Source organism: Anolis carolinensis, chromosome 1 (assembly GCF_035594765.1).
Source record: "Anolis carolinensis isolate JA03-04 chromosome 1, rAnoCar3.1.pri, whole genome shotgun sequence".
Classification (NCBI taxonomy): Eukaryota; Metazoa; Chordata; class Lepidosauria; order Squamata; family Dactyloidae; genus Anolis; species Anolis carolinensis.
This window is the reverse complement of record NC_085841.1, coordinates 25,169,523-25,183,718: the sequence shown is the minus strand read 5'-3', so window position 1 is coordinate 25,183,718 and position 14,196 is coordinate 25,169,523. Positions and strand designations below refer to the sequence as shown.

The window sequence follows — 14,196 nt, the reverse complement described above, 5'->3', positions numbered from 1 at the left end:
AAATAACTTGATTCTCGACTAGATCCTTGACTGAAGGCAAGATGAACATGAAGCATGAAACAGAGTCCGTGGTAAAACGTGAGACAAGGCTAGACTTGAAGCTTGATCCGGGAAGCAAGGAACTGGGATTATGAAGTCCACACACGATCTCTCTCCTCAAGCTGATCAATTGACTCCACAAAGAAATCCTCGCGCCAAACACCTATATTGGGTCTCGTTTTCCCGCCAACAGAACTCTTTCCCTAGAGAACGAGAAGCGAAACCCAACTCTGTCCAGATGCATGACTCCTTAGAATTTCCCAAGGGAAGCAGACCTAATCAGCCATTTGTTTGGCAGCGATTCTCAGGCTTCTGCGATTAGCCTCCCTGACTCCCCTATCTTTAGAATAATTTTCCCTCCTGGAAAACGGGGGGGAGTTCTGCCCAAGGCCTGTTTGGCTGAATTCTTGTGGACAAACATCAACATCCTGCAGGTGAAGAGGCTCCGGCTCTTGCTGAACCGGCAAAAATCCCATGTTTTCCTCTTCATCTGCCACAATAGTACTAGGAACAGGACTACAAGGCCCATGAGTCATCACAAAGATCATCTGGAGAGGCCCTGCTCTCGGTCCCACCTGCCTCGCAGGCGCGGCTGGTGGGAACGAGGGACAGGGCCTTCTCAGTGGTGGCTCCCCGGCTGTGGAACACCCTCCCCACAAATATCCGACAAGCCCCAACTCTTCTGGGTTTCAGAAAGGCTGTGAAAACATGGCTGTGTGCACAAGCTTTTAACGAGTAATATGATAACGTCGACATGGTCCGATTGAAGGCTGAAGCATGAGGTTTTTAGACAAATGGAGCTAATTTACATATGTTTTAATTTTTATAATGTATTTTAATGATGTATTTTTATAGTTTTAATTGATTGTGTGTATTGTTTTTGTTTTATTGTTGTGTTCTTGGCATTGAATACTGGGACTCCCTCTACACTGCTATACAACATCCAGATTAAAAAAGGTAAAGGTTTTCCCCTGACATTAAGTCCAGTCATGTCTGACTCTGGGGGTTGGTGCTCATCTCTATTTCTAAGCCGAAGAGCTGGCGTTGTCCATAGACACCTCCAAGGTCATGTGGCCGGCATGACTGCATGGAGCGCTGTTACCTTCCCGTCGGAGCAGTACCTATTTTTCTATTCACATTGGCATGTTTTTGAACTGCTAGGTTGGCAGGAGCTGGAGCTAACAGCGGGTGCTCACTCCGCTCCCAGGATTTTAACCTGGGACCTTTCGGTCTGCGAGTTCAGCAGCTTCAGTGCTTTAACACACTTTGCCACCGGGGCTCCTAACATCCAGATTATCTGCCTTTAACTAGCAGTGTAGACTCATATAATCCAGTTCAAAGCAGATTATCTGCTTTGATAATCTGGATTATATAGCAGTCTAGAGGGGTCCTAGAACTTGGAGCAATGGATTTAAATTACAGGAAAGGAGATTCCATCTGAACATTAGGAAGAACGTCCTGACTGTAAGATCTGTTCATCAGTGGAAGTCACTGTCTTGAAGTGTGGTGGAGGCTCCTTCTTTGGAAGCTTTTAAACAGAGGATGGATGGCCATCTGTCAGGGGTACTTTGAATATGCTTTTCCTGCATTGCAGGAGGTTGGAGTAAATGGCCCATGCTGTCTCTTCCAAATCTATGATTCTAGGTAGACAGTCTTAGGAACCTCCTGTGTTGGGACTAAGTACTACAGTGTGTGTTGGTTTCTCTGTTTCTGGCTGAAGCAATGTTTCTAAGGCCTCTTCTACACTACCATATAATCTAGGTTATCAAAGCAGATAATCTGGATTTTATATGGCAGTGTAAAAGGGGCCTATGTTCAGGTTATTCTAGCTTCAGACCTAATTATGGGACACATATGGTTTTGGTGATCTTGGTGGATGATCTTTATCATGAACTGCATGAAAGGGTACATTTGTGGTTGGTTCTTTTGGATTTCCGTTTTTTGATACTATCAAACATGATATCTTCTTGCACTGCCTAAATAGGATGGGGTTTGGCACATCATTTTACAATAGTTATGTTCCTTTTCTGGACTGGAGGAACTCCAGTTCAATGGCACTTGGAGCTGAACTGGTTATCTATGAGTTTCCAAGTACAATTAAATTCAGTGCTGGTTCGACAGAGCTAGAATGGCCCCCTCAGTGTTGTCATTCCATTGTCAGGCAAATGCCTTTTTATTCCAACAAACTTACTAGAATTCATCATTATTTAAAGTTGGATTTTAATTTGATATCGTCACGCTTTCAACTGTACTTCATAAAAAATATTTTTAATTATATGTTTTAAGTTGTACTTAGTGTTACTGACAGTTTAATTATATTTTATGGTTAATCTTTTGTATCTTTTAGCTAGATTGTATTTGTTTTAATTTGTAAGCTGCCTTGAGTCTCAATTTTTTGAGGAAATGAAATGAGGGATGATGAAGATGATGACAACAATGTTGTTGATGATGGAGAAAGACTTCATCTTACTATATGAGTCTGCTTGAGATTCTATCATCCTCACAGGCACATTTTATGGGAACATGAGAGAGAGCTTTCTAGGTGCCTTCTTCCAGGAGGGAAAGACATAAAAACACAAATATAAGTACCTTAACACCAATCCCTGTGATAATGAACCATTAGGATCTTCCCTAGGGTACTCATCTTTTGTTTTCCCTTAATCTGAGACAATAAGTCAAGTTCTTTAGGAATAGAACCATGGATTCTTTTGTTTCTTGTGCATTTTGCTTCACTCACAGAATTCTACCCAGCATCCAGTTTTGCCTTATTTTGATTTGTGAGAGGTAACAGGTACTATCCTTACTAAAAGATGTTATGGTGTAGCTCTCCTCTTTCCAACATTTACACTTACAAATAATAGTGCGGCCAATTAATGGATGCATGAAACTGCAGAATGAGACATATAGGTAGAGGAGGGGGAAAAAGACAAGTGAAATTGTGCAGAGTTGGAAATTTTTCTGGTGTAGAGAAAGGTATACGTAGGAAATGTCTTATTTTTTAAAAGAGGCTTTATTATAGATGTCTGCCTTATATTATATGTGATTTGAATTAACTTTTTCAATTGACCTGAAATGTCACTTCAGAACTGGCAGGGTTTGAAAAGAAATAAAGTTTAAATACACGATGGCCTCAATTAGGGATGTACTTATTTAAATAATTCATTTCCATGGGGGAGAACAAATAATTCAAACAATTTTCTCCCTGCTGTAGGAATGCCTGCAAAAATTGTGAGTTTCAAACAGGTTCTTGCAGAGGGAAATCCCCTATCCCCCCCCCCACCCACCCACCCAAAAGGAGAGTGGAGAAGCAGCTGAGTACGTGGCTGCCATCTTCACCCTGCTCCTGCCAGCATGCCTTGCAGAGACTAGCAGGAGGTTTGGGCCGATAAACAGGAAGAGATGGTCTGAGATGTAGCTGAGCAAGGAGTATGGTCCTCAAGACTTCTCAAAAAGTGTGGAGGGAAAGAAAGGGGCTCCTTGGAGTTTTCTAACTTCCAAGAATCATCTTTTCCTTTTCCCTCCGGAGTATTTTTTTCATCTCTAGCTTCAATTTGCTTAGGCTTCATTGAAATAAGACTTAAATTAAAGCTAGATCTGGTTGCATGTTTGCTGAGATGATGAAGAATGGATGATGTGAGAGAGACAGGATGGAGAATCATCTGGTCAAAGAGAGAAACACTGAAACCTTCCCAATACTCCGATATTCCCCAATGAAGCTGGAGAAGAAGTGAATAGGACTTGAAAGGATTTTTTACAACCATAGAATCATGGAGTTGATATAGGCCTTATGGTCATCAAATCTGACTCCCTGCTCAATGGTGGCTCTCTAAGTACAGCATTCCCAGCAGGTAGCTGTCCAGCTTCTTTTTGAAGATGATTCCATTGCCTAACGCTCACACTGTCAAGAAATTCCTTCCAATGTTCATTGGTAAAGACTTCATTGGTAGAAGGAAGAATTTGACACTTCCAGTGTTACTTACTATTAGCCTACTTAAATTACTTCCAGACCCATTAAAAATATGAGGACCAACCTTGCCTCAAGGGAATTACAGTGGACAGTGGCACAAAGGAGATGACTGAGGAGGAAGATGGAAGCTACGTCAGGAATAAATTGAATATGCTATTCTTGTAGTTACATGCTAAATTGCAGTAGAGTATGAGGATTACATGTTTGTGCTTCAGACACCTCCTTTTCAATGGAATGTAAGCATGATTCGAGTGCATTTACACCAGTGGTTCTCAACCTGTGGGTGCCCAGGTGTTTTGGCCTATGACTCCCAGAAACCTCAGTCAGTTTACCAGTTGTTAAGATTTCTGGGATTTGAAGGCCAAAACATCTGGGGACCCACAGGTTGAGAATCACTGGTCTATACTCTAAAATTAATTCAGTATGACAACATTTTAATTGCCATAGACTAACAGAAGCTGTAGTTACAAGGTCTTTAGCCTTCACCACCAAAGAGTGCTGATGACTCACCAAAATACAAATCTCAGAATTCCCTAGCATTAAGCCATGATAGCTAAAGTGGTGTCAAACTGCATTAATTTCAGTGTAGAGCCTGGCTTAATCATCTGGACTGCAGCCATTCATACTCAACTGAGACAACATGAAGTGTTTTAAAGCCTCATTTATTTAAATAGAGAAGAGGTGAACATTTCTTAATTCTCCTGCTGATTGAAGTGATGTTTTCAAAAGCTTAATATGAACAGGACCTCACCCAATGTTCATGCGGAAGAGGTAACATTTTCATCACAGCAAGGTCTTGATATATAGCTGTATTACATCTCTGCATATTACAAATATAGGTCAGCACAAGGGAGAAGAAGTCAAAGTGCAAACTCCTCCACATGGATTGTTAAGCTTATCCCTATTTTGAAAGCCATCAAAGAGGATTACCTACCTGTTCAAGCAAGAGAAGCTTTTCCTTTTACTAAAATTAACAAAGGTATTCTTGCTGCTGGCTTAATGCTTTAGTGAGTAGCACTGTGTACTCCCATACTTGAGACCCTGGTTTGTGAGAGACCTTTGACTGCTGTTCTTTTTTAGTTGCCAGGGCTGGAATTAATACTGACGTTGTACTCGGTAGTCCTAAAGAACAACAGAAAGTGCCGTGTGTCTAGCTGGAGGATGATTGTGTGGTTTTCAGGGGGCTTTGTCTACAATGTTTCCAATGATGGTGTAAATAGCTGCTACTGCAAAGGAGCCAAATGCTGAGTATAATGTGGAAGACTTTGTTTTGAGGACATCTTTCAATGTGGCCAATGGCTATGATAGCCAACTGGAGGATTCTGAGAGATGCATAGTCTAAAAAAATCACCAAGCTCTAGTGTTAGCTTCATATAACAGTCAAGGGTACAAAATAAAGCTGCTCAGTATAAGTCCAAGAAACTCACCTACTATTCAAAGCTATGGCAGGATGTATCTTAATTTAAAAGAAAGAGAAAAAATCAGAAATGTGAGAGGTCTCTTCCAAATGCTTGTGTTTTGTGACATAACTATGAACAGAATTTGAAATTCGTCAATTTAATAAAGAAATCTGTTTTAAAGAAAGTAACAGATAGTTCTAAATTAGCCTCATATTCATTAAATTCTTTGATTGGTAACAGCTGGAAAATCCTTTAAAAAAAACAATTCACAAAAACACTCCTTTGTTTTGATGTGACCCTTTTTAAAGCCACTTCAGGAAGCCAAACCTGGACAACTCCCAGGCAGACTTGGAAAGTGGTTCTCACCAAAAGTCTGAAATTAGTAGTGTCAATGTCTAGTACTAGCTGAAAGAATTTTGTAGTTTCTCAGATTTATAAAACCGTTTTAGTACAATCCTGGAGCTGCAAAATGAACCTATTTCCAGTGATTGAAAGACATTCCTCTCAATGGAAAAATGTGTTTGATACCGGCCTGTAACAATAGTCATGGAATGTCATTGGCTTCCTTGTTTAGTAGCTTACAAGGTGCAAGGTGTCTTAAAACAGCTTCTATGAGTCCCTCCCTACAATGTTGCTCAATGTTGGAGTCATGAAAAATTTGGCACCAGCAAAAGTTTCCTGAATCCACCCATTTACGTGTTAGCAACAATGTGCAGTGTTTACAGTTGTCTCTGCAGAAAATGCTTTAGCTGTACTCCACAAAAAGGAAAATCAGCCTGTTTAGCAAGACTTGCCAATGCTGATTTATTGATCAGTAAAAAGGTAAAGGTTTCCCCTGACGTGACTCTGGGGGTTGGTGCTTATCTCCATTTCTAAGCCGTAGACACCTCCAAGGTCATGTGGCCGGAATGACTGCATGGAGTGCCATTACTGATCAGTAAATGTTTGATTTTTATACCTCTTTAAATACCTGTATACCTGAGGTCACGTAAACATTTCTAAAGTGGAAAGGAATTATGAGTGGAAAGAGATTAAGAAGCTCTATCTTAAAACATAGATTAAACAGAATACAGTATTATTATTATTATTATTATTATTATTATTATTATTTTATAACACAGCAAACAAGATAGATATGCTGGATTTCGTTTCACAAAATCACAAGTCGAATACTTCCCAAGTGTCTAGGACTGTGTGATGTATTTTCGGATGATGTGCGCAGATCCCAGTAGGGTGGCCTTTTGCTGTTGTTGTTGTTGTTATTATTATTATTTAACGATGAATTAAACTATCCAACCAGAATGTCATGCATAATGTAATTTGTTTTTTAACTTCCCAGATACTGGGAGCAGGGGGCAGCAGCCACCAGGAAAGCTTTCCGTGCTGGAGAAAATAAAGCAGCTTTATTTCACTCACCTTTTCACCCCGACTCCCCTCACCCTACGAGTCTGAGCTGGAAATTCTCAGCTGAAAACTTTCAGCATGTTACTAAAGCAGCTTCATCCAGTTTTTATTTGTAGAAGCTGCAGGGAGACTGAATTGAAAAAATCCAAAAAAAACTTGTACCTCTCAAGTGAAGGCAGAGCTTATAAGAGTTGATTCTAACATAGTGAAGGGAGAGTAATATGTTGTTATTGTTTTATACCACTGTAAATTATACCTCCCTGCTCCAACACTTTTGGCTGTGTGCTGACCCATAGCAGTTGGTCAGGAAGGTCTGTCTAGGTATATCCAACATAAAAATGCACATGAAACGTAGAACCTAATCGTCTAGGAGAATTGTTTGGAGGAAAGAGCAATGGGGTGATATTTTTCCAGTTGGAAGGCTAAAACCGCTGACCCATCTTTGTTGGTGTGTGGCAGGAATAATCCTCCTTTTTGAACAAAACCCTCATGTGCGTGGGAAACTAATGGAAGTCAGTTTACTTCTCTGGAATTTCTACAAAGTATTACCGTTATGTGACTCTGATCTAACATACAGCAGTAGTGTGTATGGATTATCCCTTTCTGCTGGCTGCAGGCCATAGAGGATATAATTTAAATCCTAATGATACCATGGCTAATGAAGATTGCCCTTTAGCTAACAAATGCTCAACGTTAGCACCATCCTCTGGATGCGCAAGAATGAATGTCTCCTTGTGCTCATCCATGCAAACGGAAAGATCCAAAGGGCTCCCAAGTTCATCCGTTCAGTAATCATGAATTAAGTAGCATAGAGGAATCGTTCTTTTGGTTGGAAAGAATTATTCCAGCTCTTCTTTCTGTTGCTACTCTCACAATGATTTAAGATGTCTTTAGTGATATGAATGTGTTACACACTATGTAGACTACAGTGATAACAAGGTCCAGCAGTAGGAAATAATTTTCAGGGAGTGGTAAACATACCTCTTCCATCCTGCCAACATTTCATAGATGGAAACTTGAAACAGAGTGTGATCAAAAAGGTGTGCCCTGGCAGAGAAACCATTTACTGCATTTAATAAACCTGGAAAAAGGGGGTAAACGTTCCCACTATTCTTTTTCTTCTTCTTGCTAGTTAACTGAGTGAAAACTACTTTCAAACTTTGAATTCATTTGTAGCATCTGAATTAGGATGAGGATAAAGAAGGAAAGAGGAAGAAGGAGGAAGAACTGGGTTGTTGTAACTTTTCCGGGCTGTATGGCCATGTTTCAGAAGCATTCTCTCCTGACATTTCACCCGCATCTATGGCAGGAATCCTCAGTGGATGTCTGCCATAGATGTGGGCGAAACGTCAGGAGAGAATGCTTCTGGAACATGGCCATACAGCCCGGAAAAGTCACAACAACCCAATGATTCTGGCTGTGAAAGCCTCCGATAACACAAGGAAGAAGAAGTTGGGACATTTTAAAAGCCATTTAGAAGTTTGGATGGTAGAGGATTAATCAGGATTGCCTTTGCCAAATTGGGAGCGTTGGAGGGATACAGAAATACTGTAGTATGTGGAACAAAAATAGCTTCAAATCGTTCAAATAATGCAGCCACAGATTTCGTATCTCTCTCTCTCTCTCTCTCTTCTGTCTATTTTATATTCCACCTTTCTCCTAGGACAGGACCCAAGGTGGCATAAAACTAATTTTAAAATGCAGCTAAAAACATGATTAGTACAAATGTTTGAAACATAAGCAAACAATTCTATTTTTAAAAAAGCAAATTTCAAACAGTTTTTAAGACATTTAAAAATGACAAAAAAGCACATAGAACACCCCATTAAAAGCCCTTTCTGCCTCATGAATAAGAGCCAAAGGCCTGCCTAAATAAAAAGGTCTTTAGTCACTATCAATACTATTATTACAAAGTTAACTACTAATGCAGTTATTCATTTGTGTGTTCATTACAAACAATACTATTGCAATTATGATATTAGAATACCTTTAATCATGCAAGCTTCTCTGTTAGGAAAAGTTGGCATTGTGTGTGTGTGTGTGTGTGTGATGGGACATAAGGTTGATATTAGTGCCATTCTCCTCTTCCTTCTCCTCTCCTTCCACCGCCTCCTCCTTCTCAAGCATCTTGTTATCGCTGCAAACTGAAAATAGTCCTTCCTTGAGATCCTCTGTTAAGCAAATCCTTAGCTGAGAGGACAATTGAAATGTACCAGCTTGCTCACAGTTCGCGTACTTAAGCAGTGCAGTTCCATTCAGTTGGATGACCGCAAATAGTATTACTGTTGTTTTATGTGTTGTTAGATTTTTACCTCTCCTTGTAGGACAGAGTGTAAATTTAGGCTAATACATTTAAAATGTGAGGTAGATTAGTAGGAAAGAGAATAATCTGACTAGAAAAGAATCAGTGAACTTCATAACCAAATAGGATGGTTCATTTCAAATCCTAGTCACTATTCTACAAATACAACATTCCCAAAGGATGTTTGCACATAACGGTAAGACAAGATTCTGAAGAACTTGGCTAGAAGCTAAAGTATTGCTAATACTTGACTCCCCCCATCTAATAAAAATGGTTTACAATAATGGTTCTTGCTGTATTACTACAATCCAGATTCTTGACTATATTCCCTTTCCCAAGTCCAGGATCATAAACTATGGTTCGTTCTTGTCTTTTGAATTCTGTCTTGTTTTGGGGGGTGGGGGTGGGGGAATAGACCATGGACCTGGATTAGGACAGTATATTCTACAAACCATTTTTGGTTTGTTTACCTGCTTGTGCTAAAAAAAAAAAAAAAACTGAGCCGTGGTAACAGACTGCATGCGTCAACGTATACTTCATTCACCATAAGACAAAATTCTGGCAAATGTTTCAGGAAAGAAATACTAGATAGACAATCTGACAAAATGTTAAAAGAGTATGGAGGCCTGCAAACTAGTGGAGTTAGGCAATATAGCATAGCCACTGACATCTCATTCTTCTGTTAGGTATTGTTTCATCCAAAATTGGTCATGTATGTGCTACATGATCAAGATTTTTCTGTGTAGTTTTTTGCAAGCCTGGGTCATTATTCATATTGGAGAAATCTTGATGTGACTTGTATGTTGTATGGTGTAAGTGTTGTATCTTACGTGGTATCAAGATATTTTTTACTTAATGTTTATAAGTGCATAGAACATCAGGATTGCTATCCCCTGTTACTTTTTGGTATATGGAATGGGGGAAAGAGTCAAATGAGTTCTGTTAATTTTATAATTATTTTATTTCAAGTAGAATTCAAGAAAAACAAACCAAAATGAATCCACGTAATGGAGAAAATATATCATGGGGAGACATGGGGCATGTTGCTGGAGAGGTTGTGGGTGGGATTTAGGGGGGAGGGGGTTGGGTGTTTTAAAATGCATTTTAATTGTACTTATTGTATTTGAACTATATTTTAATCTAACACACACAATACTTTTGTGCTTTAATTTTTGTATTTGTTTTGTTCTAAATTGATCAAAGTGTGTGACTGTTAGTTGCGGGGTATAAATAAAGTAAATAAAATAATGAATATATTCCTCCCATGGGTATTATTGACCTCTAGTATTGTATCATATACTATTTTGCTTTTTGTCTTAAGTTTAAGAACACAGAAAAAGACTTTGGATAAAACTAGAAATATGTTTTCAAATATAAAGAGAGATTCTCCTCATAAAGTGATTGTTCCTCTGCATTTTTGTTTGTGTTTCATAGGTATCTGGCCTTCAGAAGAAGTACTAGCTTACTACTGCCTCAAGCAACATGAACAGTTCAGGTACAAAAACAACTCATAAAAGACCTTTTCTAATCCATTAGTTATATTTGCATAGTAAAGATTGCTATGATTTAAGTCATCCGATTGAGTTTTTTAAAAGTTCAAGGTGAAAGCATGTTGCTCTTAACAAAGAATTTGGAGCTGCCTTTGGGTACTAATATTGCACAGCAAGCTTTCTGCTATATGTCAAAGACTTTTGATTTCCACTCAAGGCGCTTTATTTCACTTTGATTTTTGGGAAACAAAAGTGAGGCACCAATCGATCAGCACTGATTGTGAAGGTCGGGGAAGGAGGGGAAACAGGCATCCTTTGCTCTGACTTCTATTTTGAAAGTCAGCAGAGTTCTCTGGGAAGGTGGGGGATCATTTTTAATGAAAAGCTTTGATACTAGAGTCTTTCTGGCATTCCCTGAATGTGTTATGCCATTATGTTCTGTGTATTTTACATAGTTATGTACCAACAGTTACCAGACTTCACATCTAGTCATGCGGGTACAGTACAAACCCCCCACTAAACAATAGGCAAAGTTTATTGGCTATGGTGGGCTATAGAAATTTTCACTTGATGGAAATCTGTTGCTAAGGGACTATTGGGGGGGGGGGGTCAATCCAATTTTTGAGACTTTGATCTATCACTACTAACAATGCTTCTGTTACTAAATGTACCAGAGCAGCGTTGTGTTAAAACACCAAAATAGATTGCCAAGACCATGCACTCTCTCTTTGCAGACAATGCACTTTAGAGATATTGTGTAGAGACAGTTGTGCCAGCCCAGTTGCTATCTTTGTTACCAGTTCTGGCAGTCAAGGAACAGATACCTTGAATGGGACAAAGATGCTCCATGACTGACTTTGAAGAATTGCTTTGTACAAGATTTCTTGTAATTGTGGGAGCAACATTGCCAACCATCATTGTTGTCATCGTCATCATCATCATCATCATCATCTTCATTACATTAATTCCATGAACTTCTAGAAATTTAGAAAGTGTCTTATGCCAATAAGACTATTGGTTGCTCCATGAAAAACTGAACTGTCTGAAGTGTGAGTGGATTATTAGTCCAATATTTCAATTCACCTTTCTGCAGATATTCAGGGACAACATGCTTGGTCCTCCAGGTTGATGTTAACATCCTCTTTCATTTCTACAACACTGCGGATTTAACCTTCCCTGTCTACTAACATTGCTTTGTGTTACCTGTTTACAAAGCAAACTCTATATATTGGACATATAGAGTCATTCAGCTATTTAAGTTTGTATATCTTTTGCTTTTTCTCCAATCTTCGTAGCAAGGTAGCTATGTGGACTACTCCATCGATATTCATTCAGCACTATGCTGTTGAAATGAATAATTGCAGTGTTGTTTTTAGAAGAACAATTCTTCAGTATATCCCTAAGAACACATGAGCCTGCCTTAAACCAGGTCTTATTATCTATCCAGCTAGCCTAGTATTACATATAACAGCAGGCACCAGCGTTCTGAGATTTCAGCCAAAAGCCTTTCCCATCATTGCTATCGGATCCCCCCTCCCCCCTCCCCCGCCGATCAGCAATGTCAGAGAAATGTCAGAACAAGGGTTCTGCTACTAGTTTGTGCGCCTTTCTGTGAGATTTCTGCTACTTCCTCAAAACTTAGCTCCCCCACTAGCAAGACAAGTGGACTCAGGAAAACAGCAAAGAATGTATTTAGATAATTCACCCCCATGGAGTCAGATGGCTGCTTTCTGTATGGCTAATGTATCCTTATATATTAATTTTCTGGTAGGAAACACAAAACCTAGCAGAAAAGAATAGACAAACTTTCAAACTTGCACAACATGGTCAGTGTTCCTTCCTGGAGAGGGTTGACAAGAGAAGAACCAGTTTCCTCATTAGGGTTAAAAAAAACTTGCACAAGTATTAAACAAAGAACCCCTTACAATACTGCACATCAAACAAAGAGCAAATCTGTGTTTACTATGGAGTTCAAAACTTCATTACAAGTATACAAGAACATTTTGACATGCCTTTAACCAATGCTGGAAATATCTCCCCTGAAATATCTTCTTTCACACTCCACTATCTGAAATGACATATTTGAAGACAATGGAAAACTTGTGGATTACTACATGCACAAAGGGAATTGTGAAGAGAACAGAACCTTTGTTTAATGAGAAATAGAGTATATGGTACATGCAGGTTTTCCATCTTAGGATGTTGTCTCTTCATACAAGAAAGTAGGGAATCTCCTTTCAACGGAGAGCTTTGAACCATAATGCCCCAGTGGCATGTGGTCCAACCAAGAAGTGCACCGTACGCCAATGTTTCAAGGCAAGATATTTCCTCTGATCAGATGATGGGTTGTCTCTGCCATTCTGTAATTACTGCTACTTGCATTTTTACAGATGTAGGATTGAGAGTGAAAGTGTCATGCCCAACTACAACCAATGAGTTAACCTCTTAAAATGGTAGATCAAGTTTCATGAAAGCCATGCTTTCTGTTGGCTTTAGCAGGTATTAATTGCTGCTATATACTCAAGTATGTGACCTGCCCAGTTTTGGTTGGTGAGGACTTTCATATTTAATTCTCATTTTATAAAGATCACCAAATTACATATTTATTGAAAAGACTACAATGGTTCCAAAGAGCTGTTTATGCTAATAGGGCATATTTTAACAAGCTCTATTATCTGTAAGTATATACTTATTTACATGAAGGTTTTCAATAATATGCTTTAAAGAAATAGCCTCATTTGGAAATACATACTGCCTAAAGACCAAGTAATGTTTACTTGTACTTGTGCTGCCTAAAGAATAAGTAGTATTTACATGAAAATATGCACTTTAAGCATTTTTGCTTAACCACTCTTTTTTCATTTTAAAGATGTAAACATATTCCATGAAAGAAGGATAATATAAGTACTGTAGTAAATTTGAGGTCCTGGTCTTTTAAAAGACCAGGACTCCTAATTAGATCAGCCCCCTCCCTCCTGACCTTCAGAAAGAGAGTGAAAATGTGGCTTTTGGTTCAAGCGTTTGGAGAATAATTATAGTGCAATAGATGGATTTGGAATTATTTGCAATGATTACTGGAATGGCCTGGATTATGATGGAGGATAGTGTGGTTTTAATTGTAATTGTAATGTTTTAAAATGTTTTAATGTATTTTAATTTTATTTTTAATTTTAATGTTTATTTTAATTGTATATTGTTTTTAAGGCATTGAATTGTTGCCTATCTGTAAGCCGCCTTGAGTCCCCTTTGGGGTTGAAAAAGATGGAATATAAATAGAATAAGTAAGAAAATAAATATATTGTCATAACTTTGTTTCAGTAGCACTTAAAGTATAAAGTTTACTTCTTAAATGGGCAAAGCAAACAAACCATATGATTGAGGATGGGAAATTTCAGCAGGGTCAATGAACAAGGTCAACAGCAAGGTTCAAAAGCCTACTCTTGATTTTTTTAAAAACCCAGTATATTGGAGAAGTAATTGATTTGTTGCTTTTTTAATTTAATGAACAGAAGTCTTGAGACACAGGGTGGTATAGTGGCTTGAACACTGGATTATGTGTCTGGAGACCCTGGTTTGAATCCCCACTCAGGTTCC

The 14,196-nt window shown here is 38.7% G+C and overlaps 1 protein-coding gene across 11 annotated transcripts in view; it reads left to right on the top strand.

Annotated features, from left to right (window-relative positions):
• Nucleotides 1-14,196, top strand: part of camkmt (calmodulin-lysine N-methyltransferase) — a 796,752-nt gene that overhangs the window by 276,351 nt on the left and 506,205 nt on the right. For all 11 annotated transcript variants that reach the window (XM_062968944.1, XM_062968940.1, XM_062968943.1 and 8 more), the window contains one exon: nucleotides 10,547-10,607. In XM_062968944.1, the coding sequence (XP_062825014.1) occupies nucleotides 10,547-10,607 (61 nt within the window). The remainder of the gene's footprint in view (nucleotides 1-10,546; nucleotides 10,608-14,196) is intronic.